The sequence below is a fragment of the Hyperoodon ampullatus genome, assembly GCF_949752795.1.
Source record: "Hyperoodon ampullatus genome assembly, chromosome: 6".
NCBI lineage: Eukaryota > Metazoa > Chordata > Mammalia > Artiodactyla > Ziphiidae > Hyperoodon > Hyperoodon ampullatus.
The window spans coordinates 118,097,175-118,125,118 of NC_136919.1; the positions used below are offsets into that span (position 1 = coordinate 118,097,175).

At 40.6% G+C, this 27,944-nt stretch overlaps 1 protein-coding gene across 1 annotated transcript in view; it reads left to right on the forward strand.

Moving 5' to 3' along the window:
* Window positions 1–20,013, forward strand: part of ELP3 (elongator acetyltransferase complex subunit 3) — a gene marked incomplete at both ends in the record, with an annotated part of 99,892 nt that extends 79,879 nt beyond the window's left edge. The window contains 3 exons of the mRNA XM_079706759.1: window positions 18,193–18,243; window positions 19,006–19,093; window positions 19,929–20,013. Of these exons, the coding sequence (XP_079562885.1) occupies window positions 18,193–18,243; window positions 19,006–19,093; window positions 19,929–20,013 (224 nt within the window). The remainder of the gene's footprint in view (window positions 1–18,192; window positions 18,244–19,005; window positions 19,094–19,928) is intronic.
* Window positions 20,014–27,944: the final 7,931 nt, after the last annotated feature.

The window sequence follows — 27,944 nt, forward strand, 5'->3', positions numbered from 1 at the left end:
AAGAAAATTCCTCTAAGCAGTTTGGCGGAATAGAGCTTGCAGAAGCTCTCCATCTCTTGAGTGGCAAGGCCAGTAATCTATATCCTGTCTTCCTCGTGGTCTGTCACACTGGTCTCTTGTGCTTTGTGCCCAGTTACTCTGGGAAAAATGAAATTTTTTTTGATGATATGGATCTAAGAAAATCATAAGTCAGTGTGGAGATTTGTCAGTATCATTCTGGAAATTAAAATAGAACCTAGCTGCCAGTACAAGATGTTTAAAAGCAGAGTTCCTTGCTCCTTAAAAATTGTTTTCAGTGACTTTGTTCCTGGGGAACAGATGTCCCCTGTTCGGAAGCTTTCCCCTTACCTTGCCTAGGACATCAGGTAAGTGGAGGAAGTGGGTATGTAAAGGAAGGCCTGCTGTAAGTGGAGCAAGAAATAACACATATGCACCCTTTCACTCATACTCTAGAGTGTCATATCCTCACAAACTTTGCTATTCTCAATAAGAAGCTAACATGGTGAAAGCCATGATCAAGATTCAGGTTATTTTCCCTCCAGCATTTGTTTTCCCATTAGACTATGGCATTATTAAATGAAAGTTGAAACGACACTTTTAAAAAAAAATCAGTAAGTTGTTGCCAATCAGTACATCAATACCTTTGCCCAGATTTCAGTGATTCCAAATATGGAAATGTAATGACCCAGGCTCACTTAATCGATTATTCAGTCTGGCTCTGGTTTTTGGCATTATCCAGACAGATAATAAAGCTTTTTTTTTTTTTTTTTTTTTTTGCTGTACACGGGCCTCTCACTGTTGTGGCCTCTCCCGTTGCGGCCTCTCCTGTTGCGGAGCACAGGCTCTGGACGCGCAGGCTTAGTGGCCATGGCTCACAGGCCCAGCCACTCCGCGGCATGTGGGGTCTTCCCGGACTGGGGCATGAACCCGTGTCCCCTGCATCGGCAGGTGGACTCTCAACCACTGCGCCACCAGGGAAGCCCATAAAGCATTTTTTAACATGGCTAGCTCTCTCTATGTTTCTGTGTTATCTTTAATATTTTTTATTGAAGTACAGTTGATTTACAATGTTGAGCTTAATTTCTGCTGTACAGCAAAGTGACTCAGTTATACACATATATACATTCTTTTTTATATTCTTTTCCATTATGTTTTATTCCAGGAGATTGGATATAGTTACCTGTGATATACAGTAGGACCTTGTTGTTTATCCATTCTGAATGTAACAGTTTGTATCTACTAACCCCAAACTCCCAGTCCATCCCTCTCCCTCCCGCTTCCCCTCCCCCCTTGGCAACCACAAGTCTGTTCTCTGTTTTTTCTGTGTTATCTTTAATCCCACTAAAGAAGTAGGAACTCAATGAGGTTCACCTAATTGGTGCCGATATTTGTAATTAAAAAATGTTTACTTCTCAATTGTTTAGTCTGTGGTTGACCAGAAGTCAGCCTTTCCTGGTACCAGGAAAGAGCCAGACCAACTCAGAACTCTTTGTACATGTGCACCCGTGGATTACCCGAAATTTCAGTGGCCTCTTTTGCCAGCGCACTGTCAGTGTTTTCAGTACAGTACTTCCCACGCGTTAATGTGCTTGTGAATCATCTGGAGATCTTGTTAAAATGCAGATTCTGACTCATTAGGTCTGGGGTGGGGCCTGAAAGCCTAGATTTCTGACCAGCATGCAGTGATAACCCATACTGATTGTCGTCAGACCATACTTTGAGTAGCAAGCTTTTAGTATTCTCCTCCAAATGTAGTATTCTCTTTCAAATCACTAAGGTAAAGAGATTCTCTGTGACCCTGGCAGTGCCCGCATTCCCTAAGTCTGATACGCAATCAAGTGATTTTCTGGTATCTGTGGGAACTTGATCAAAGGGCATCTGTATTCTTTTTTTTTTTTTTTTTTTTTTTTGGCTGTGTTGGGTCTTCGTTGCTGTGTGCGGGCTTTTTCTAGTTGCAGTGAGAGGGGCTACTCTGTTGCAGTGTGCGGGCTTCTCACCGCGGTGGCTTCTTTTGTTGAGGAGCATGGGCTCTAGGCGCGAGGGCTTCAGTAGTTGTGGCTCATGGGCTCTAGAGCACAGGCTCAGTAGTTGTGGTGCACGGGCTTAGTTGCTCTGTGGCATGTGGGATCTTCCTGGACCAGGGCTCGAACCCATGTCCCCTGCATTGGCAGGCAGATTCTTAACCACGGCGCCACCAGGGAAGTCCCAGGGCATCTGTATTCTTTCACCTCTCCATTATATTTAATTTGTCTTCATGATATCTATCTCTTTTTAGAAATGTTACATGCAGAGAGGGGCCTCTGACTTGCCCGAGGTCACATTCAGTTGCCTGTAAGAGCCTCAGTTTCTGCTTTTTGAGCAGTGTCTTTCTAAGTGGAAATCAGCGTCTGTCCTCTTTCTAGCCTTTTGTTATACTCTAAATAATAGCTCAATTTCAGATCATCTGCTTGTAGAACTTTTAAAATAACAAGAAGAGACTTGCTAAAAATAACAGGGAAGAACCTTTCTGCTTATTAGTTGTCACAGTAAGACTACTCGGTTTCTGTACAGGGGTTTCTCTTAGCCAGGGGGTTTCTACAGAAGCAGCCCTGGAATGCATTCTTGGCGCTCAAGGGAGTTCTGTGTTACTCCCTGTCTCTCTGGTCTGTGAGCCTCCCCACCCCTGCTCTCTGCTGGGGAAACCAGCTAGGGCCTTGACTTGCTGTTTGACTGACGACCTAATCACTCTTCAAGTGAAAACACCAAGAACATTTACTCTGTGTGTGATGCATTTTGTTTCTCTAATTTAATAATATATTACTGTTCTATTTAAGTTTCTGAATCAGACATCTGAGGTGTCCATTACTCAAAACTTCAAGAAGGGCAGATTTAAAGTGTTTTTTTATCATAATGTGTTTTTTGGTTGGTTTTTTTCTTCTATATTTGTTCAGTTGACTTTGGTCTTTCTGATTTAAGTACAATGCTGTGTGTGTGTGTGTTTAATTGGTTTTTGTAAATAGTGCATTATTCTCCATAGGTTGATCCTTAGAATGCAAATCTCCTTGTGATAGTACTGGTGCTTGTGTGCTGCATTTATTCACAAGACTTCATTAGATGTGGTGTGTAAGAAGAGACACTTGGACGGGGGTATTAGGATTCTGTTCCTGCATTGACAGTAGCTCTCCTTGTGATCTTGAGTAATGTTGCTCGATCTCCATGGACCTTTATTTCTTTACAAAAAATAAGTGGGTTAGGTTACCTTTTACAGTTCTAACAGTCTAGAATTCTGCCCCTTAATATCTTCATTTCTTTTAGTTCTCAACAAGACCAACTGTGTTGTACTGATTACATATGAAGTAGATTCTTTTCTAAAACCATATTAAGAGACCCTTTAATTTCATTAGTAATTGATCTCAGTCTCATTTAGTTTGGGGAATTTGATGATAAAGTTTCCTGTAGGTAGCTAATCCTAGCCATGATTTGTGGAGGCACGTCCATTTCTGTCCCAAGTAGTGATATTTTTTGACCTCTGTCCTACTTTTTTTTTCCCTGACCTTGTCCTTGATTTGTAAATCCATCTGGTTCTGGTCTGTAGGCTTTTGCGTAACTCATACACGGTGGGGGTCTAGGTATTCTGTCCTGGCATAACTAGTAGCTTGAGTAAAGGGAGAGACAGATCATTTATCATTCTGGTTTCTGTGACTGTAAGAGGAATGCATTTATGTAGAATTTTTTTTTGAATTACATCCTGATTCATTGTGACTTCCATTCATCTTGCCAGCAGATTTTCTCTGTTTTCTTGGATTTATAATCTTTGATTCTGCCTCTAGACAATATTATTAACTGCACAGTAGATGTGATTTGAATCACTAGTCAGAAAGACTCCATATAGTCTATTTTTCCATATTAAAAACCAAATTGTTTTTATCTGTTACCTCAAAATATTTTGTTAATAAAAGGTACATACTGTATATTTTCTAGCTGATTTATCTTTTTTAAAAGACTAACTTTATAGGTGCATGAGAAAACTGAAAAGTTGTTTATCAGAGTCCAATGAAGCACTTTCTCAGTGACTTTTACGTTTATTCATTCTGCTTAAGTATATAAAATTGTCTTAGTAAGTAAACTGTGTTTTAAAATTAACCATCAACTCTAAATGTGAAAATTAAACAAAGCAAAAAATGAAATGGCTAACTTCATCAACATCAAAATCACTACGTGTATTGAGTATCTCCTGTGTGCGGGGGACATGGGCTGAGAGGGCAAAGAGAGGAAGGAGGAGATGCCACCGTACCTTTAAGGGATGTTGACATGGGGCCAGAGCAGTTCGCTCAGTCTTCACCCTGCGGATTGTCCTTAACTGCAGAGGAAGACAAATTTTTCCCTACTTAGACTATTTCTCAACTCAGGATTAGTTGCTTCAGTGTAAGAAAATCATCTTTTCCTACATATAAAAATGGGTAAATCGGTAGTATGAGAACAACCAGCTTATAATGTGTAGGCAGGAAATAACAGTTAATTGCTGCTAAATATCTAAGCAGTTAATTAATCTAAGCAGTTAATTAAGTTAATTAATACTTAAGTCCAAGTACTTTAGTATCTTTCATCAACTTACTTATGTAGCTTCGATCAGCACACATCTGTTTAAGATTAACAAATCGTATCTACTTAAAAGCCATGATCTTTATCTACTTGGATGATCAGCATTCTTTCCTTTAAAAATGTTAAGATGGAGCAGTTTTTTCCTTCCCTCTCATAGGGTGTAAAGTGCAAAGATTACACTGTAGAACGTAACCATAACATTTGAAATGCCATCACTAATAATCACCATGGAAACGAGATCTCTGATGTCACACTGCCCATATGATTTCTCAAAGGGCAAATATAACTGTCGATAGCCACTATTTAAAGAGCCACTTAATACCCCCAACAAAATGATTTTTTTTCCTTTAGGCAATTTTGGCTAGGCATCAGATCCAATCATGTTCCTGTTTCTGTTTGCCAAGCTAATTGCTGTGCATCAAGATGAACAGCTATTCCCCAAGCTCTCCCTACTACCTTCGTCATAAGCAGTATCCTATTTGTGTTCTTTCAAGTAGAAAATTAACATGGCCATTGGCCAAGAATTGTACCAGGCTGACGGATCAAACAATGATGATGAGAAACGAGGAAAATGTCTGAGTGTTTGATGACAGAAATCACTGAAATCAGAGGCTGATAGCCATTTTGTTTAAACCTATTAAAAAGACAAAGAAGAGGGGAGAAGAGAAGAGCTTTACAGGATGAGCAAACGAGTCACCATGGGATGACATCGTTCTAGATCATGATGCTCAGCTGTATGACTCTAAAGCCACATGTACAATCCCCACTAGTGAAAAAAATCAATGTGCCTGAGACTTATAGCATCCGATATGGTTTCCTGGGACTGAAATTAATGGTCTTGTGCCCCAGAGCCACTGATTAATCAAATGATATGTGGGCAGAACGTAACAGTTGTTTTGTTTCAATGAACTACGAATGACTGAGATTACTTACTGGGCCCCAGAAACTTGGCCTGTATTCCAGGCTGTAACACATCTCCCTCCTTTTGAGGTGAAGGTAGTTTTATTCTTTGCATTATAATCTAGTTGGGGGAAAAAAGGGTACATTTGTAACTAGATCTGTCTGGTAATGGGCTTGTAATCATTACCAAAATGCCTAGAAAAGCTTTTCCTTATTTTGGCTTACCTATTTGCTAATGGACACAGGAAGCCTGCCAAATGCAAACCAGTTTGTGCCGCATGTGTTAATATAGGACTTCTCAGAAAGGAAGGGAAAAGGCTGTTTGCTCTTTTTATAGCTTCTGTTTCATCCCTTTACATAATTTATCTTTTCATAAATTATCCCCTAACTATTCCCTAGTTAAATGCACCTTAATAGGGTTCTGTATATTCCTCTGTTTCTTTCATTTTGATATTCTAACTGTGATCATGCATATTTCTTTTTTGGTGCATGTTCCAGTGGGATTTTGTTGTGGTGGTGGTGAATATCTTTCTTTTCAAGAACAATAGGTACAACATAAAATATTGCTTTACAACAAGAACTTTATTAATTTCATCGTCTTTATTAATCAGACTAGCACTGGTGACATAGAATACTACTTAGCTTGTTATCAGATTAGCTAAATGTGTGCTAAGTGGTGTCTGTATTGCTGTGGAGGCATTGATGCATAGCTCACTTCAGGCCTCTTTATTCCCTGACTTGATGTTTATTCACTTATAGATGAATCAGGTACCAGTTATATAGTACATTGCATATCAAGTGCATTCGACCCACGTCTCACTTGGCATCCCATGACTATATTAATTAATGCATGTTTTTCAAATATTCCCAAATAGGCCATTAGTCAGTTTCCACTGTTTGGATCTTGTGGGCAAGTGAATTTTTGGTGATGTTTCCTAGGCAGAAGCTAGTGATACCAGGAGATAAGCTGACACTGGAGGAACAGGATTTGGATGTGGCAAGTGCTGTTGCTCTTCCCATATCCGTGCTGTCAAGTCTTGCTGTGTCTCCAAAACGTGCGGGTTAAAGTCTCGGAGGAGAGCCTTGCTAATTTGGTTGACACACCTACGTTTGTAGACTTTTTCTCCCCATTCTTGTTCCTTTTTGTTTATGGGTATTGGGAATGATAGCTGTATACTTCTGCTTGGGTAGAGGAATAGTGTTATATTATGTGGTTCCTAATAATATGCCTGAGAGGTCTGGGAGCTTTAATATAAAGGACCGCCTTTATTGTAAAGTTACATGCTTCACGGGCTTTTTTCTGAGCAAGGACTCTTTTTCCAAAGTGGTCTAGCCTGCACTGCTCACCATCTGCTGTCTATGACAAAGGCTCTTTTATAGTTTGTTGCAGTGTTAACTCCTTACCAGTGTAACATTCATGTGATTAGTACTGTGCTTTTCTCTAAATGTTTGACATTGCTATAACCCATTCAATTTGATAAAGCTTTTCTCTTTTAGATCTGTTAGAGGCAGGGCTTTGGCAGATTCTTCCCGTTTGGGTGAGCAGGTAACTAAATAATGCTGGAAAATACTGATGCTCCCTTTTTTTTTAGCAACAGCCAAGATACTGATATTATAGAGCCTTTTTAGTTTGGGCATTTCTAATTCCAGCAGGACATACACAGGGGATTTCTTTGGTCAGTCTGGCTTAAACTGTTGACTCTAAGCAACAGCTCACATTTTCAAGACATTAAGTGGTGGATGTAGGTTTTAGATTGTAGCCACAGGGTAGTGTTTCCTTATGCACCTCATCCTGTGCCTCCCAATGCATCCAGTTGTTCAGTTTGTCCACCATTTGTGAATGAATCACTGATGTCTAGTATACCAGTCAGAAGCCCCAGATCTATACCCCATGTGGTCTGTTACCTCTTACTGCAAATCCTACTAATTAGTGGTTGTCTGAGTTATTTATTGTGGTGGAACACACCACCCCAAAATTTAGTGGCTTCAAACAACCATTTTATTTGCTCAGTGATTCTCTAGGTCAGACATTCAGCAGGGCATGGAGAAGATAGCTTATCTCTGTTCCATGATGTCTAGGGCCTCGGCTGGAGTGGCGTGAATGGCTGGCAGCTGCTGGGGTGGCTTGCCTAGAGTCTGTCTTCTAGCTGGTAGCGGGTGCTTGGCTGAGACTGTCCACATGAGCACCTTGCTGCTTCTCCACATGCCTTGAACTTCTCCTAGCATGAAGGCTGGCCTCTAAGAGGAGGGAGGAAAGGCCTCGGCTTAGAAGTTGCAGAACATCTTATATGCATCATTTATCGCTGTGTAATAAAAAAGCCACAAAACATAGTGGCTGAAAACAAGAAGCAGTTATCTCATGGTCTCTGTAGGTAAGGAATCCAGAAGGGACCTAGCTGGGTGCCTCTGGCTCAGAGCATCTCATAAAGCTGCATTTACAGTGTCAGCCGGGACTGTAATCATTTCAAGATTCAATTGGGATGGAAGGGTCACTTCCAAGTTCACTGTATGGTTTTTGACAGGCTTCAGTTTCTCACAGGCCGTTGGTCACAGGGCCACCGTTCCTCCCCATGCCATGTGGGCCTCTCTATGGGGCTGCTCATCACGTGGCAGCCTGCTTCCCCCAGCAGAGTGATCACAGAGACGGAGTCCCTTTGACATGGAAGCCTAGTCTTCATAACCTGGTCTCAGAAGAGAGCCGACGATCTACCGCCACCTTCAAGGGAAAGGGAGTACACATGACTGTGAATACCAGGAGACAGTGAACTTCGAGGGTCATTTTAGAGACTGCCTGCCGCGATGTGACTTCTGCCCCTTTTTTTTTAGTTAAGGAAGTCACTGGGCCAGCCCAGATTTAAAGGGAAAGGAAAAAAATCCCACTTCTCAAAGAGAGAGGCTCTGGTAGTGACCATCTTTGGATACTAAGTGAGCGAATACACTTTCATTAACTTGTGATTAATAGGCATCCAGCCCCTTTCTACAGGAAACTTCATGTAGCCTTCTCCCAGGATGGACTGTCTTTGGACATACCTAGCGTCAGGGGTTCTTGTCCCCGTCCTGAGGTCAGTATTTTCATGCAGACATCATGCAGCACAGGCACACCTAACACTGTCTTAAGCGGAGTTTGGCAGGCCGCACAAGAAGCACCTGCATCTGACCTTTGTCTGCCCTCTCTTCCATGAGGACATTCCTCTGTTTCCCCTTACAGGCCTGTCTAAATGTCTCACGCTTTGGGTCTAAGATGTTGCCCATTTATGTCTTCCTTCTAGGCTATGGAATATAGAAGACCATCTTAGGCAAAGGTACATGCTTTCCCTAGGGACGTTCCTTCCTCTCCATAAATACCGAAGATAGTTAATGTACCTTAAAGACTTCTTCCCCCCCATTCGGGGAAGCAGTAAATTGCATATAACATAAAATTTGCCATTATAACCATTTTTAAGTATACAGTTCAGTGATATTAGTTACATTCACAATGTTGTACAACCATCACCACTATTTCCAAAACATTTTCATCACCCCAAACAGAAACTCTGTGCTCACTAAGCAGTAATTCCCAGTTTCACCATCTCCCAAGCCCCTGGTAACTTCTGATCTACTTTCTGACTCTGTGAAATGGAATCATACAATATGTGTCCTTTTGTGTCTGGCTTATTTCACTTAGCATAATGTCTTGAAGGTTCATCCGTGCTTTACACACACACACACACACACACTCTTGGGTTGTTTCCATCTTTTGCTTATTGTAAATAATGTTGCTATCACGTTGGTATACAAATATCTATTTGAGTCTCCGCTTTCAGTTCCTTTGTGTCTGTACCCAGAAGTGGAGTTGCTGGATCAGTGGTCATTCCATTTAACTTATTGAGGAGTCATCGAATTGTTTTCTACAGCTGCTGCATCATTTTACTTTCCCATCAACAGTGCACAAGGGGTGCAATTTCTCCACATCCTTGCCTGCACTTGTTATTTTCCCTTTTTTTTAATTTTTTTTTATTTTATAGCCATCCTAATGGTGTGAAGTGATGTTTTATTGGGGTTTTGGCTTACATTTCCTTAATGACCTAAATGATGTTGAACATCTTTTTGTGTGCTTATTTGTCATTTGTGTCTTTTAAAAAAAATGTCTATTCAAGTCCTTTGCTCATTTTTGAATTGGGTTGTTTGTCCTTTTGTTGTTGAGTTGTAGGAATTTTTAATATCCTCTGGCTGCAAGACTCTTAAATGATCTGTGATTCGCAAATATTTTCTCCCATATATATTCATAAAGATAGTGGTCTGTAATTTTCTTTGTAGTGTCTTTGTCTGGCTTTGGTATCAAGGTATTGCTAGCGTCATAGGATGAGTTAGGAAGTGTCCCTCTTCAGTTTTTTGGATGTGTTTGAGAAGGATTGGTGTTAATTCTCTAAACATTTGGTAGAAATCACCAGTAAAGCCATCTGGTCCTGAGTTTTACTTTGATGGGAGGTTTTTGATTATTGAATCAATCTCTTTACTTGTTACAGGACTATATAGACTTCCTGTTTCTTCTTGAGTCAGTTTTCTTAGTTTATGTTTCTAGGAATTTGTCCATTTCAACTAGATTATCTGATGTGTTGGTGTACATACATGTTCATATTGTTATTCATATTCTCTTATAATTCTTTTCATTACTGTAAAGTCAGTAGTAATGTTTCCTCTTTCATTTCTAATTTTAGTTATTTAAGTCTTTTTCTTTGTACTTTTTGTTCATACTTTGTATGATTTCAGTCTTTTAAAATTTATTAAGACTTGTTTTATGGCCTGATATATGATCTAACCTGGAGAATGCTACGTGTCCACCGTGGAAAATGTGTATTCTGCTGTTGTTGGGTGATGCGTTCTGTTAGGTCTAACTGGTTTAAAGTGTTGTTCAAGTCCTCTGTTGTTGAAAGTGTGTGTGGCCGTCTCCAGCTCTTGTAGAACTATCTATTTCTCCCTTCAGTTCTGTCCATTTTTGCTTCATATATTTTGGGGCTCTGTCGTTCGATGTATACACGTTTATAATTGTTAAACCTTGATGAACTGAACCTTCCGTCAATTTGCAGCGTCCCTCTTTGTCTCTTACAAACTTTTTGGTACTTAAAATGTGTTTCATTTGATACTAAATCCACCCCAGCTCTCTTCTGGTTATGAGTTATTTTCTTAGTGATTACCTCAGGGATTGCAGTTAACATCGTAAATTTGTAACAACCTCCTTGAGCTCATACCGTTTTAGTTTGAGTAATATGCAAATACTCTGCTCCTGTACATCTCTCTCTCTCGTTTACATTGTGACTGTCACAGATTACATCTTTACACCTGTCTGACCTTTGACATAAATTTATAATTACTTTATGAACTTGCCTTTTAAATTATATAGGGAAAAAAGAGGAGTTACAAACCAAAAGAACAATCCTATCAGCTTGTATGTTTACCTATGTAGTTATCTTTACCAGTGTTTACTTATTTCTTCACATGGCTTTGAGTTACTGCCTAATGTCCTTTTATTTCATCCTGAAGGATTCTTTTAGGATAGGTTTAGTGATAACGGACTTCCTTAGCTCTGGTTTATCTGGAAATGTCTCAATTTATCCTTGAAAAGTACTTTTGCCAGATAAAGAATTTTTGGTTGACAGTTTTTTTTTTTTCTTTCAGCACTTTAAATGTGTCACCCCACTTCCTTTCTGACCTCCGTGGTTTCTGATATCAGCTCTTAATCTTATGGCGGATCCCTTGTATGTGATGAGTCACTTCTCTCTTGCTGCTTTCAAGATTCTGTTTTTGGCTTCCAACAGTTTGACTGGGGACTTCCCTGGTGGGCCAGTGGTTAAGACTCTGCGCTTTCACTACAGAGGGCCGGGTGCGATCCCTGGTCAGGGAACTAAGATCTCATATGCTGCTCGGCACAGCCAAAAATATATATATATATTTTTTTTTTTTTTTTTTTTTTTTTTTTTTTTGACTATAATGTTCCTCGGTGTGGATCTCTTTGAGCTTATCCTGCTTGGAACTTGTTGAACTTCCTAGGAGTGTAGTTTCATGTCTTTCATCAAATTTGGGAAGGTTTTGGCCATTATTTATTTTTTCTACCTTTTCTCTCTCTCATCTCCCTCTGAGACTCCTATGATGTGGTGTTAGTATGCTTGATGGTGGTGGTACAACACAGGTCCCTTATTTTAGCTATTGTACTTTTCAGCTCCAGTATTTCTGTTTGGTTCCTTTTTATCATTTCTATTTATTGGGTTCCCCGCTTTGTTCATACAGTGTTCTCATTTCCTTTAGTCCTTTTTATTTTTTTTTTAATTGAAATAGATTTGACATATAACTGTGTAAGTTTAAGATGTAGAACATGTTGATTTGTTACATTTATATAATGCAGTATCATTGCCATTGTAGTGTTACACCTCTAAGACATCACATGATTATCATTTCTTTTTTGTGGTGAGAATAATAAAGATCCAGTCTCTTAGCAGATTTGATGTTTATAACACAGTACTGTTGTCTGTAATCATTATATTGTGTATTAGATCACCAGGATTTATTTATCTACAGGTGTCAAGTTTGTACCCTTAAATGGCATCTCTCCTATTTCCCTACCCCGCAGCCACCAGTAGCCACCATTCTATGCTCTCTTTTTACAAGTTTGGCTTTTTCAGATTCCACAAGTGGTATACAGTATTTGTCTCTCTCTATCTGACTTATATCACTTGGTATAATGTCCTCAAGGTTCATCTATGTTGTTGCAAATGGTATGGAAATGAATTTCCACCTTCCTTAGGGCTGAATTATATTTCTCTGTGTGTGTGTGTGCGCGCGTGCACGTGAGTGCGTGTGTGTGTGAACAGTTTTTTTATACATTTATTCATTGACAGATACTTAGGTCGTTTCCATATCTTGGCTATTGTGTATAATGCTACAATAAACATGGGGGTGCAGATTTTCTTCAATATCCTGTTTTTATTTCCTTTGGATATATACCCAGAAGTGGAATCTGCTGGATCATATGGTAGTTCTAAATTTTTGAGGAACCTCTGTACTGTTTTCCATAGTGGGAAAAAACATTACCAACTTACATTCCAGCAGTGGTGTACTAGGCTTCCCTTTTCTTCATGTCCTTACCAGCACTTGTTATCTCTTGTCTTCTTGGTGATGGTCATTCTAACAGATGTGAGGTGCTATCACATTGTGGTTTTGACTTACATTTCCATGATGATTAGTGATGTTGAACACCTTTTCATGTACCTGTTGTCCATTTGAATGTCTTCTATGGCCAATAGGAAAAACGTCTTTAGTTCCTCTGCCAATTTTTTTAATCAGATTATTTTTTATTGAGTTACATGAGTTTTTATATATTTTGGATATTAACTCCTTATCTAGTATATGGTTTGCAAATATAAATATCTTCTCCCATTCTGTAGGTTGCCTTTTCATTTTGTTTTTTTTGTTTTTGTGGGGTTTTTTTTGCAGTGCAAAGGCTTTTTTAGTTTGATGCAGTCCCACTTGTTGACTTCTGCTTTTGTTGTTTGTGCTCCTTTAGTTCTTTAACATGATTTCCTTTAGCTCCTTGAGCATAATTAAGACAGTTGACTTTGCCTAGTAATCAATGTTTAAGATTCCTCAGGCATAGTTTCTGTCAACTTCTCTTTTTCTTGTGAATGAGTCTTAGTTTCTTGTTTTTGGTATGCTTTGCAATTTTTTGTTTAGAACTGCACATACTCAAGAATTATAAAAGTCAGATTCTCTCCCTCCTCAGGGATTGCTCTTGAGGGCTGCAGTCATCCACTTGTATTTTTTCAAGCTATTTTGGCAAAGTCAGTATTCTTTGTTGCATGTGCTCACTAAAATTTCTTGTTTCATTTTCTCTGCAATCAGCTGTGACCTGACAGGGATTTCCTTAAATGTCTGGATCTTTTTTAGAAAGGTGGTAAGGGAATATATCTCTTCAAATCTTACAATAGATACCCTTACTGCCCACCCTGGCTCCAGCTGGCCACTCTAGGAGAGGGGGATGGTAGTTGGTTCACATCTGCTGCCCTCTTACCAAAGGGCAGCAGCCTCTCCCTTCATCAGGCACTCCCCTGGTTGCTGTAAGTGCCTTATCAGGTTCTGGTGTCCCCATGTAGTTGGCTTTGATGGTTGTTTCCAGCTTACTGGTTGTTTCAGTAGAGGGACTGATCTCTAGCGTTTTCTACTCTACCATTTTCCTTCTTAAAGTCTTTTTTTTTTTTTTTAAAGACTATAAATAGAAGGGATCCCTCTTCCTACCGGGTTACCGATGACAGTCTTTAACTTCTACAGAAACTCACTAATGATTTGAGACATGAAGTAGTGAAAATGATCTGTGACATAGCATACATTCTGCCCTGGTGGGAATAGAGCCACTCATTTTTGAATTAGATGACTGTGGGCCCTCCTGTGTCAGACTCCCCGTGAAGAATAAACCTAAGAGCTATAGGATAACCCTCCAGCATCTCCCTACTGTAAGTATCACCCTACTGTAAGTTACCACAGTAGCTTCTATTTAGAGTCTCTATACGTGCTTTATAAGTTACTGCTTTTATTCTTTGTTCATTTTTACTTTGTTATCTTGGTGTACCCATTTCAGAAGGAACAGGGGAACCTTTAGGCTGCTGGGTAACTGGCTGAATCTCTTCTCCTGAGATATTCTCTGTATCTTCCAAGGTGGTGGAGAATAAATGTACTAACGTGCTGTGTTAATGGCTTGCAATAACCAACTGCTTTGAAGAGCTAAGATCATATGTGAGTAACCTTCTAAGAGTTTCCTTTTAACAGAACAGGAAAAAAATTCTCTTTCAAAGGTTTAGGGTCACTGAGTTAATTTGGCTCATTTTCAAACAGTCAGAAGAAAAACCTTTCCCCAACTCTGATACCAGTGTGTATTGTTGAAGACTGAAATATTGCCATCCTACTAAGAGATCAATGAGATGTAGTAAAATCTCATTTCAGTAGCAAATGAATGAAACTAATGAATACATTTGCCTTGTATTAATGCTGCTAGTCATATATAAGCACTCAATAAATAGTTGATTAATTGAACCCAAAAGTAATTAAAAGTTTTTTGAAGTTGTTTTTATTTCACTGATTTTTTTTTATTAAGTGATCATGACTTATCTCAATCTTTTGCATCTAATCAGAAAAATCAGAGATTTAAGTTTCAAAGGATAGATTTAGCATATTTTCTCTATTTTTTCAAGTTTGGCTTTAGGAATGTGATGTGGGCTCAATTTTAATTCAGTCCAACACATAACTAGCCATGAAGCACAGCCCTGTGTCCTCACAAAGTCGTGTCAAAGAACAGGAATGAACCTCCAGATTTCGAATTCATTTTCTTTCTTCAGACATGAAAATGTCTATTAGGCTAGAGTTTTTCTTTTCTTGAAGATTCCAGGAGGTAAAACTCATTAATTTCCAGGTTCCTAGTATATCCTCAATAAATACTTGATTAAATGATTTCTTCCTCTGTTAAGTCACATTAGAAATATCATGTTCTTTCTTTGTCCAGTTGGAATCACTAAATCCAAGTTTTCTCATTTGGTTTTCCATATGCATGAAGAACTGATTTATTTCCCCATTTAAAGAAACATTCATGTAGTTGAAATAACTTAATCTTACCTTCTCTTTTTCATTTTTATTTATTTATTTTTTTTCATTTTTAAAAGTTGACAGTTAACTGTAGCACATAGACAGCAAAGTTGATTAGATGTTTAAAAATGAATTGTTTAACCAGCCCGCACTTAGGTCAAGAACATAACCAACATCCCTGTTGACCCCACCCCACTGTAATCCCCTCCCCTCGTCTTGCCTTCCTCCTTCCCCCGTAGCCTCTGTTTTCCTACTTTCTTCTGTGTGTTTCTTTATATTCCACTACCTAATTATGAATCATTTATAAATAGTTTAGTTTTGTTGTTTTTAATTTTAGATAAATGGGATCATTGTGGTATATTTTTGTTGTTGTTCTGGCTACTTTCGTGCAACATTGTTTGTGAGATTAGGTCACATTGTGTGTGGCTATGTCCATTCATTTTCATTGATAGGCTGGATTCCATTACGCAAATATCTCACAATTTATCTGTCTTACTCTTGCTGGATATTTAGGTAGTTTCCAGTTTGGGCTTATGAATGTTCTTATACATGTACCTTAAGGCTCATAAACACACATTTGTGTGGAATATGTACCTAGGGGTGGCATTGCTGGATTTCAGGGAATATATATGTTCAACTATAAGAGTCTGCAGAGTGGTTTTCCAAAGGGCTACCAATTTTCACTCCCACCAGGAATGTATAATAGTTTCAGTTGTTCAGTATGATGTGTATGTAGTGGTGTTTCTTTGTAGTTTTAATTTACATTCCCTGATGACTAATGAAGTTGACTACCTTTTCATATGCTTGTTGGCCATTTAGGTGTCCTCTTTTCTGAAATGTCTGTGTGTGAGATATATTTTTTCAAAAATCCACAAGACATTATTACTACTATAATTATTGTTATGTACAGTCCATATTCATTTAGATTTACTGGTATATTTATCACTTTCTTTGCTCTTCAATCTTTGCTGACTCTCTAGGGTAGTTTATTCATTTTCATTCATACATAGGATTCCATGATGTGGATATAGCACAGTTTATCTGTTTTACTACTGATGAGTATTTATTTGGGTAATTTGCAAGTATTGTTTTCTTTGTACCTAAAGAATTTATTTTAGTAATAATCTGCTAGTAGCAAATTATTCTAATTTTGATTGTATGAAATATCTTATTTTGCTTATTCTTAAAGTAAGTTTTCACTTTTAGATTGTCTTTGTTTTCTCTAGTTTTACTATGATTGTTTCTAGATATGCATTTCCTCTGCTTGAGCTTGCTTAGGTTTCCTTGGGTTTCTTTAATTGGTGGTTGATTTTTTTTTTCCATGTAATTTTCAGTCTGACTCATATATTGATTTTATCCCATTCTCTTCCCCCTCATCCTGGGACTCCAGTTAAACATATGTTAGACCTATTCATTGTATCCATTGTGTCTCATACCCTCTTTCCCCCACCCGTTATTTTGTTTCTCCATGCTTCGTTGTTGATAGTTCCTTCTGACTTAACTTACACTTTACTGATTAAGTCTAATCTACCATTAAACTCATCCATTGATGCCTAAGTTCTTATTTTATCTTTCAGTTCTCTGATTTCTGGCATCTTTTTCAACTCTGTTATATCATGTTTTATAGTTTCCTGTTGCTTCTAAACATTCTTAAATTCAGTATCCATCTCCATGTATGTAGTAAGCATAGCTTTTCTACAGTCTATGTCAAATAATGGCAGGGACTCCAGATTTGAAGTCTCTTATTTCTTATCATGTTGTCATCTCTAAGTGTGCCTCGTTTTTATTACTTGCTGAGCATTTTATGAGAGAATTTGCTTTCAGGAATACTTCAAGACCTAGATGATGGTTGCTCCCCCACCTCCCTTGTAGCATAGCCCTTCATGAAGGGGAGTGAGATTCAGGGTGTAGGCAGCTGGTTCTCTGCCTCTGGTGGCCACATGACTCCTCCCATCCTACTTGTCTCTGGCCGGCCTTTGCAGATCTGGCCGACCTTCCTGGGTTGGCATCACCACTGAGGCAGAAAAGGCTCTACTTCCTTCTCAAAGCTCACGTTTTCTCCTTAGTCTCTGCCTGATAATAACTGTTAGGTCTTTGATATTTTTCTAGTGGAAGCATTTTTAATTCTGTCTAAATTTTTAAATTGTCTTCAGCTGGAAAGTTGATCCTGGTCATTTAGTCTGCCGTAATCAAGCCTGAAGTCACCTTTTCTGTAAGCTTAAATACTCCTGACTTGGCTCCTCCTCTAGGGTCTAGTTTCCATCATTGTTCCATCTTTGTTGCTTTTTTCCCCCCAAACTCTACGTCGTATTTCTCTTCATTTTAAAAAGGGTGACCACATTTATCAAGTTGTTATTTAAAAGTATCCCCTTCCCAGTAGTTCTCACATTTGTAAGCCACATCTTTTAACACAGTTTTGTGTTGCCTGCCTATGTTATCAGAATCTTTTATGTCATTATTGTTTCTTACTGAGCTCTGTTAGTGAAATGGAAATAAGGTCACCATGTCTGTTTCATCTAGTGATTTATCAAACAAAGGACACTGAGAAACTAGACACAGATAGAGGAGGTAAGGTGATCGAGACAAGTCAAATGTCCTTTCTGTGCTTTAATAAAAAAAATGGATGTACTGTTATCAGAGCCAACTAGATGTTTAAAGCCAGGGCGGGGGAAGCAGGGTCTGGCATCACCCACAACACAGGCACCGTGGCTCCTTGGGAACACTCTGCATGCCGTGGAGACAAGCTGGCCCTGAATTATGGTTCTTCTACTTCCCAGCCATGTGACCTTGAGTTATGACCCTTTCTGAAACTCTCGTGCCTCCCAGGATAGTAATCTCAGTCTTGTTGGTGTGTGTTGAGCATCCAGCATGCTTGCCTGGCATGTATTAAGGGCTCAGAAAAGAGTCGTCTTCCTCTAGCTTTGCATTTCACAATCGCTCAGCTATAAAGTTGTTGCTTCTTTTGTTTTCAGATGGAGTTAGTCAGAATCACAAGCTAGGTTGAGTTGAGGCTCATTTCCTGCTCCTGACTTATTTTCTCTTTTAAAGGGAAAATGTGTTTATTTTCAGCTTCCAAACTTTACTCTGGTGTTGGATTTATCCCCTTAGAAAGAAAGGGCTGCAGTAAGGTGGAGAAGCAGAGTTTTGCAGCCAAATCAGGTACCACATTGACTAGTTTACTCCTTTTGCCTGCTTCCTCTAAATTTATGTTAAAATAGATTGCATACTTTCTAATATAGAATCAGTAGAATTTAAATAAACAGCTAGGTTTTTTCCATTTTCATCTTTGATTCATCTTTTTAAGGTTTTGTGATTCCCCCCCGCCCCCACACACACACACTTTTTTTTTTTTAGTTTTTTGTTTTGTCTTTGGCTGCTTTGGGTCCTCATTGCTGCACGCGGGCTTTCTCTAGTTGCAGCAAGCGGGGGCTACTCTTCATTGCAGTGCACGGGCTTCTCATTGTGGTGGCTTCTCGTGTTGCGGAGCACAGGCTCTAGGCGCACGGGCTTCAGCAGTTGTGGCACTTGGGCTCAGTAGTTGTGGCTCGCGGGCTCTAGAGCGTAGGCTCAGTAGTTGTAGTGCACGGTCTTAGTTGCTCCACGGCATGTGGGATCTTCCCGGACCAGGGCTCGAACCCGTGTCCCCTGCATTGGCAGGCGGATTCTTAACCACTGACCCACCAGGGAAGCCCCAAGGTATTCTTTTTCACTTTCTCTCTTTTCATCATCATCATAGCTGGTAAAGTAGTGAAGATAAAAATATTTATCCTGCCTCCAAGAGTAGGAAAAAGGCCCCCCGTGATAGAGGTAGATTCAGGTTGTGGGTTCAGGAACTTGGAGGATAAAACAAAGCGAGCCTGTGGACTGCCCCCTGCTCCCCGTCCTTACTGCTCTGCTGACAACTGTCGGCTCTGCCCTCAGGGCACCCTGAGGACTGCTGCACAGAGATCACTCCTGCTCACCACCACCCCCAGCCCAGGGATGGGCAGAATCGCACGCAGGCGGTCAGGTAGAGAACACTGATACTTGTACAGCCCCCGCTGCGTGTCTGTCCTCAAGGGCAGGAGCCTGTGACACAGCTGCCCACGTCAGTCCAGGAGCTTGGCTGACGTCAGCTGTGAAAGGTAATTGCTTTTTCTTGGCTGGCTAACAAGAGGAAAGTTACTGTGACGAGGACTGTAGGAGCCCTGCTAACCAAGGAGGAGAAGGCTGCCGCGTGTGGCCTCCACCCACGCCGGTGATGGTGTGTTCCCTTCTAAGCTGGCTAAGAATGCTAATACTTTTGCCAGCCTGTTCTGCAGAGTGTAGAAACGGAGGAAGAATCTTTCCTGTTCTGCAGAGTGTAGAAACAGAGGAAGAATCTTTCTTTCAAGAAACAAGAGGCACAGAGAAATACAAATGGGGAATATTTTTGTTTAGTCCTTTAAGTAAGAGGTTGGAGCCCAGACTGGCTAGAGGTCAAAAGACTTAAGGCCTCCCTGAAGGTCCAGAAGTAGACTTCTCATCTCAGTGCTACAGCAGGTTACTGAAAACAAGGAGAGGAGCTTGAAAGATACGCCTTTTCCTTCAAAAAGGCTCACAGCAAAGCCTGAGCGCCTCTCCTCAAGGTGGTGGTAGTTTCCACGGCCCATCTCCTGTATTAGGGCAAAAGTAGAGGACCTGAGGAGCCTGCCTGCTCAGTGGGAATCTGACTGAGGAATGCTGAGTTGTACCCCAGTAAAGCTGTTCCTTTAACTGGCACACCTAGGAAATCAGGGCACTCCAGAACACGGCACTTTGTGGTTGTGCAGGGGTGTTGAGTCCTGTGTTAGGTGTAAGGAACAGCTTCTCTCCTACCTCTACAGCTATTTATGGTGGACACATGAAGCTTGTGGCATGTTTGGGGAAGTAAAGCTCTTTGACCAGCTGCACATCTTCAATCTGGTATAACTGGTAAAGATGATGGTAAAGATTACCATCATCTTTATTTGAAAGAGGGGAATTAAACATGTCTCCAGTGACTGAGCTGAGCAGAACCAAAAGGAAACGTTAAATCTGTCTTGTGACTTCACATGGGTAGAGAGCTAGAAGCATTAGAAGTCTGATGGATGAATTGATAATCGTTGAAGCTGGGTAGTGGGTCTGTGGAGGTTCAATATACCATTGTCTCTACTTTTGTATATTTGAAATTCTCTGTAATGGACTGTTTTAAGCCCATGGGAAATGGCATCTATTTTGTAAAATTAGAAGTATAAAAAGCCAACCTCACACCAGTCAGAATGGCCATAATTTAAAAGTCTACAAATAATCAATGCTGGAGAGGGTGTGGGAACCCTTCTACACTGTTGGTGGGAATGTAAATTGGTGCAGCCACTATGGAGAACAGTATGGAGGTTCCTTAAAAAACTAAAAATAGAGTTACCATATGATCCTGCAATCCCACTCCTGGACATATATCTAGAGAAAACTCTAATTCGAAAAGATACATGCACCCCAGTGTTCATTGCAGCATTATTTATAGATACAATAGCCGAGACATGGAAGCAACCTAAATGTCTATCAACAGATAAATGGATAAAGAAGATGTGGAACATATGTACAATGGAATATTACTCAGCCATAAAAAGGAATGAAATAATGCCCACAGACACACAAAATAGAATACTACACGGCCATAAAAAACAGTGAAATAGTGCCATTTGCAGCAACATAGTGGACCTATAGATTATCATATTAAGTAAGCAAGAGAAAGACAAATATATGATATCACTTATATGTGGAATCTAAAAAAATTATACAAATGAACTTACTTACAAAACAGAAATAGACTCACAGACATAGAAAACAGACCTATGGTTACCAAAGGGGAAAGTGGGAGGAGGGATAAATTAGGAGGTTGGGATTAACAGGTATACACTATTATATGTAAAATAGATAACCAACAAGGACCTACTATATCGCACAAGGAACTATATTCAATGTCTTGTATGTGTGTGTGTGTGTTATATATATATACACATACACATAACTGAATCACTTCGCTATACACTTGAAACTAAGGTAACATTGTAAATGAACTGTACTTCAATTTTTTAAAAATCCAGAAATATTTCTGAAAATTTTAGGGGAAGTTTTTATTAGTTAGAGGTAATAGTATAAATCAGAGAGCTACCTCTACATTTGTAAGCTAACAAAGTAGGAAATCTGTAACTAGATTAAGAAGCCCTACCCTTCATCCTTTTACATTGAGTCATTCTCACTACCTGGCAGCTAACATAGGGCCAGTTCTTCTTTCTTTTCTTTTTTAAAAAAATACATCCCCCAGGAGCACATTTCTTTATATATACACAACATAACGATAACTGAATACAGTACAGTAAATCCGCAAGCATTTATTGCCTGTTGATTATACGCAGACACTGTACTAAGCCCTGAGGATAGAAGTCATTGACTTCAAAAGGCTTACGTTCTAGGCAGGGGGTTAGACATGCAAGTAAAATAAAGCACAGCATGACTACTGAGACAGTAGAACCCTAAAGGATCCCGCCAGCATGGAGAGGGGGGTTATGAATGCCAGACTCTGTGGAGAGGGGAGGCGTGTGCAGCGGTCTCCTGGCGAAAGTGGTGTCCGAGTGAGGTTCCAGGATGAATGGGCGTGCCCTGGGGCATGGGCTGCAGCACTGAAAGGGCAGCGGCCAAGCCAGTGGATTAGTGAGATTATGCCTGGTTCGGTAACGCCGGACTATAAGGACTGAGGTCAGTTGTGGCAGGAACTAGAGGTAAACCAGACGGGATGTGAAAATCAGGCTGAGGAATCTGAGCTCTGTCTTGGGACTTGCCAACAGGACAGCAGCATGGTCAGAATTACCACCCTGATTTGTGGTTTTAAGTGCTGACTTGACCTCATGTGTTTAACCTCTTCCTGTCCTCAAGCTCACGTGTCAGTTACAACATTTTCAGTTACAAGTAACACAGAACTCAACTCACATGGTTTAAACCCAACATGGATGAACCTTGAAGATATAAGCCAGTCACGGTGACAAGACAAATACGGAATGATTCCCCTTACATGAGGTACCTAGAGTAACCAAATCCATAGAGACAGGAAGTAGAGCGGGGAGGTGTCGCCAGGGACAGGGGGAAGAGGGAACAGGGAGCTATTGTTTACTAGGTACAGAGTTTCAGTTTTACTTCTGGAGACGGATGGTGGTGATGGTTGCACAAGAGTGTGAAGGTACTTAATACCTGTAAACTGTACACTTAACAGTGGTTAAAATGATAAGTTTATCTTATGTATATTAGTACAATACAAAAAAGTACCAAAACAAAATGGCTTAAACCAAACGGAAAACATTATTTCCTAACAGCTTCCTTGGTAGAGCAGCTTCAGACTTGGTTAGTTGTTGATTGAACAGGATCAAAAAGGACCCAGGTTGTCTTCAGCTGCCCACTCCGCCAGCCTCCACCCACCTGCTTCCTCCTCAGCCAACTCCCCTCGTAAGACAACTGCCCCAGTCAGAAATTTCTTTCCAACAGACTCACAGATATGGAGAACAAACTAGTGGTCACCAGTGGGGAGAGGGAAGGTAGGGGTAGGGGATTAAGAGGCACAAACTACTATGTGTAAAGTAAGCTACAAGGATATGTTGTACAGAGCAAGGAGTATAGCCAGTATTTTATCATAACTTTAAATGGAGTATAATCTGTAAGGATTTTGAATCACTGTGTTGTACACCTGAAACTAATATTATTATAAATCAACTATCCTTCAATTAAGATAAAGAAAATAAATTTCTTTCCAAAAGAGCATCCAAGAAAAGAGACCATCTAAGAGCAAGAAAGGCTTCCAAGATCACGTATTCCTCCACATCCCCACTTGAATGTCTAATAGCCATTTCACCTGCAGCACAGCCAAAGCCGAGCTCCTGATGTCCCCCGCCACCCTCTTCTCACTATCTTTCAGTCTCGCTAACTGGCAGTTCATTCTTTCTCCAAACCATTCCTGTACTCAGGCCAAAAACCTTAGAGTCATCTTGGGCCCCTCTCTTTGTGTCCCACCCTACATCCATCAACAGATTCTTCTGACTCTGCCTTTAAATGTTTCCAGGGTCCAGCTGCTCTTCACCACCATGACTCTGCTTTGAGCCACCACCATCTCTTATCTGGATTATTGCAGTAGCTTCTTAACTGGTCTCCCTGTTTCTGCCCTTGGTCACTTATTCACTCATCGAACAGATATTTCAATGAGTACTTAATACATGCAGGCATTGCTCCGGGTGCTAGCAATTCTGCAGGTAAAAATCCCTGCCCTCCTGGAGCTTTCATTCTGTTCCCCAAATAGCAGTCAGAGTGATCTCTTTCCAATGTAAGTCACTCATGTCACTTCTCTGCTCAAAATTCTTAGATTTATGCTATAGTCTGTACGTGTAGGTGACGAGGAAAAGCACGTTTTAATCTCAGGGTGCCTGTGCCTCTGACAAATGCTGTCATGTCACAGAGCATAGTTCAGTTTGAATGTGAACTTTTAAAGTGCAGAGAAAGAGGATGAAAAAATAGTTTCTAGCATGCAGGATTCTAGAAATAGAAAGCACTGCATTGAATGACTTCAGAGGCATCTATGGGATAGAGTGATCACTCCAGTAATGATTTCTTAACCACCTGCCTCTCATCCTTTTTCCTTATTTTGCTGAATTTTTTGGACAAGTTGAGCTCTCAGAACACATTGAACATCTATTAAATGGATGTGCCCCCTCTTGAGTTTTTTTAAATTGAGCTAGGACGTACATGCAATAAATTACAACGTTTCTAGTATACCACTTAATAATGTTTTGCCTGTGTATGTTCCCATGTAACGTCTAATCCAGATCAAGATATACCATTTTTCAGCACTCCAGAAGACTCCCTTGTTCCCTCTTTCAGTCCATATCATCTTCCAAATGTAACCAGTATTCTGACTTGTATCACCGTAAAATTAGTTTTGCCTGTGTCTGAACTTTGCATTGATGAAATCTTTTACATCTGGTTTCTTTCATGCAAAATTAGGTCTGTGAGATTCATCCATGGCATTGCAGGTAGCTTTAGTTCTTTCTTTTTTGTTGCAGTATCACATTCCATTGTGCAAAAATACACAATTTATCCATTCTGCTATTGATAGATATTTGGGTTATTTCCTGTTTTGGCTGTTATGAGTAACATGTCTTTTGTTGGCTGTAAGCATTCATTTCTCTTTTCACTCTGGGAGTATACTTGCTAGGTCATAGGACACACTTACAGGTATAGAACTTTAGAGTGCAAACAATAAAGTGGTTGTACCCTCTGAGGGGTGTGAGATGTCTTCCTGGATCCAGTGGGTCTGAGCTGCCGCCTGACCCATTATTTGTTCATGTTTTTGTCTTCCCCCTGCTCTACCCCAAGCCACAGTGTTGAACAAAAGTAATGATTAGAACACAAAGACAAGGTTGAAATTGTGCAAGACGGAATATCAGTAACCCTTGGATTAAAAGGGAAATTCTCCAGTGACCTATTATCACATGACACGGTTCTGTTACCTTCATCACATCAGTTTCAGTTCCATTTTCTTAATACTTGAAATTTTTTTGAAAGAGGTGGGAAACAAAACACAGTAGGAAACCCTATTCCTAAATAGTAGATGTTTGGGCTGCAGAATTAGGCGAGACTGGAGGGGGCTAGCAGTGATCTGATTTCATGCACATACTGATCGCTAGGAATACAAACTGACGAACAAGATACATAGAGCTTCCACCACGTGGGGAGGCCGACCGGCAATCGCAGTGCGCCGTGGGGAGGAGCACGGTAAAGAGAAACGCCAGCGTATTCCTTTACGTGACACACATGGAAACCACAGCACTACCGCGCCGGAGGTGTGGGGTTTCCACACGTCACTCAGCTCCGCACCACCAGCCGGGTGGCCTACCATTGCCTCGGTTCTGACACTGTCTCCCTGGAGGTGGCACCAGACTCCACAGGTTACAGGTCGGTCCCGCTGGACTGACCCCACCTCAGATGCCAATTGCAAGTCTAGGTTGTCACTGTGCTTCTGACTGACAGCTCCAGATCAGAGGTTCCCAGGACCCCCTCCTGGGGTTCGACCAGTTTGCTAGAGGGCACGGCATGAGCCCAGCCTGGAAGCTAGGTGGAGCCCGACACACCAGGAGCTGTTAGAAAAGTTAAATCTTCACTGGGGCTGAAGCATAGTGTTTCAGGGGAGAATAGTAGCAAGCAGTGAAGCTAGAAATATAATCAGATATCAGACCATGAAAAGCTCTAAAATAATAACAACAGCAGCCAATGTTCTGGAGGAATTGGCTTTTTCCAGACTCCGGACTAAGCACATATCAAGGACTATCTCATTTAATACTTAATATCCTTAAAACATAGGTACGTTATTATAGATGATAAAATGTAATTAAGTAATTGGCCAAAGCTACAGCCCTTAAAATGACAGGTCTAGACCTTAAATCCGTATCTTTTGAATGATCAAAAGCCCGTCTCTTAGCCACTCGTATAGATAACACCACATAAGCCATGCTTTATCCTCCTAGGAGCTCAGCTTCTTAAATGTGATCGTGTTTCATTATAGCGGCACCATTTAGGATAATGATTCCTTTTAAAGAAAAAAACTTCACGGACCTTTAGTATTGACTTAAATCGGCTAGTGTTCCTCAAATGGATGCAAATATAAAGCTGACATAAACTCCTGGTACTTACACTGTTCGTATATCAAGATAAGTATACCAACTAATACCCCCCCAAAAATATATATATAAAGTGAATGAAATGCAAATTAAGTAGCACTAATTTAATGTCACTGATGGTGTTTGGTGAAAATCGTTGCTCTGGATGAGTGAGTGGCACTGACACTTGGCTTGGTCAGGGCGCCCTGGCTGCCGGCGGCTGTGGAGACTCCACTTCCCATACCTGACCTCTCGTTCAACCTTCCAGGAAACCGTAACACTGTCTGGCTTCACTTGGAGTGTGGACATCTCACACGTTAGATCCACCGCTTCCCATTCACCTATTACACCTGAAGCCGTGCTGCACGGTACCCACAGGATTGTAAACCCACAGGCTCTGAAATACAGTTCCTGTGTTTTAATGCAACTTGAATTCAGAATGTTTTTAAAGTTCCAAACTTAATCAAATGAGATTCGATCTGGAAAGGACTTTGGTCTGTGAATAAGAGTGGGAAAAGGAGGACGGCTACGAGGGGCGCGTGTGCTGGCTTTTGAGGGCTGCTAAAGTAATGCTTAGTAAGAGACTCTTCTGACTTTTGTTTTTCTGCTTCTTCACAGGGGTTGGCACCAGGAATTATTACAGAAAGATTGGCTACAGATTGCAAGGTCCGTACATGGTAAAAAATCTAAAATAACCGCCACACCAGCACACCTTGATACCTGTCCTCCCTGGCAGAAAACAGAGATTCAGGATGTGTTGAACACTCAGCACAGAGGCTGAGCAAAGCACATGGACCTCCCTGACCCCCTGACAAGTAGCCTCGCCCTCCCGCTGGAGCCACAGAGACTGGAAGCCGCGCTCAGGGCCGGGCCGGACGTCTGCTGACCAAGCCCACGGAGCCTGGCACTCAGAGCCCCCGCACCGCGCCCTCCTGCATGTTCTCAAGACGTCACTTCCGTTTTCGAGGCTTAAGTCCTGTATCCAATTTCTAAATTCTGCATGAGGCCTGCAAGTGACCTAACCATGACTCAGGCACAGTGACAAAAGCAAACTGATCATCTCATTTGAACTGCACGGTTCATGAACTAAAAACTGGCTATATCATCTGAGGAGGGCACTTAGTTTCTATCAGCAGGTTATTTATATCCAGTTTCTATCCGCAGGTTATTTATATCCTGTACAGACAAAACGCCAGGATGGGACATGTGAAAACTGTCACGTTGATCTCTGACCTATAACTACATATGCCTTCCAGCACAGGTCAAGAAAATGAGCTTTTCTTTTCACGGACATCATTCTGGTTTGAAATAACTGTGATGGGGAGAGAAGAAGCGAGATTGTAGGCTTGTGTTTCAAGCTTGAAACCAGCCTTTCTCATTTGGGCATCTACCATCTATGAAGGGCCATTACAGACATCCATTTATTTCACATTTTTAATCGTCTGTACTTTGCACACTCTTGACAATTGCAAAACACCGTGGGTGGCACTTTCTCCCAGAGAGGCGCTTGGCTTCCCCATTGGTCCGTCCTGAGCAGGCAGTCTGCCGTGCATGTGTCTGGGTTTGGGTGACGTCTATGGACGTCAAGAGGCACATCCACAGGAGCTGTTCCCTGCCTTTTAATTCTTTAAATGGATTTTGGTTTGTTTTAAATGGAGAAAGGTCAGGGTTAAACTTTTTTGTGAAAGCAAAAAAAGTGGAAAACAGGCCCAAATCTAAAAATAGGAAAGAGGCTGGCTTTTTCAAAGTTTCATCTTTATAGAACTGCCTCTATGTAACTTCCAGGTAATCTAAGGAGACTCAGCCTGGAGAGGGTCAGTTCTTAAGAACATAGCTTAACCCTGCATCCCTTGGCTTCTGTGGCATTTTACAAAGGTTTATTAAATGGAATTGATTCTTCTAAAGGTTTGAAAAATAAAATCTTCAACATACGAGGAAGAATCACGTAAGGTTTTTTCCTTTCCCTGTAAACGCAATGACATTTGCCATGAGTTTACAGGTTTGGGTTTCCTGCCTGTGGCACTGTTTGTTTCTTCCTGGGTCCTGTTTGCCATTTTGTTAAACTGCTACAAGGCAAATGGCATTGACTTCCTGTGGGCTCGCTGTGGCACTGCAGAGGCTTTCTGTGAGTGCCATTTAAGGAATTCAGCTACTTCTCAATTTTGAGCCAAACTGACGATTATAGCC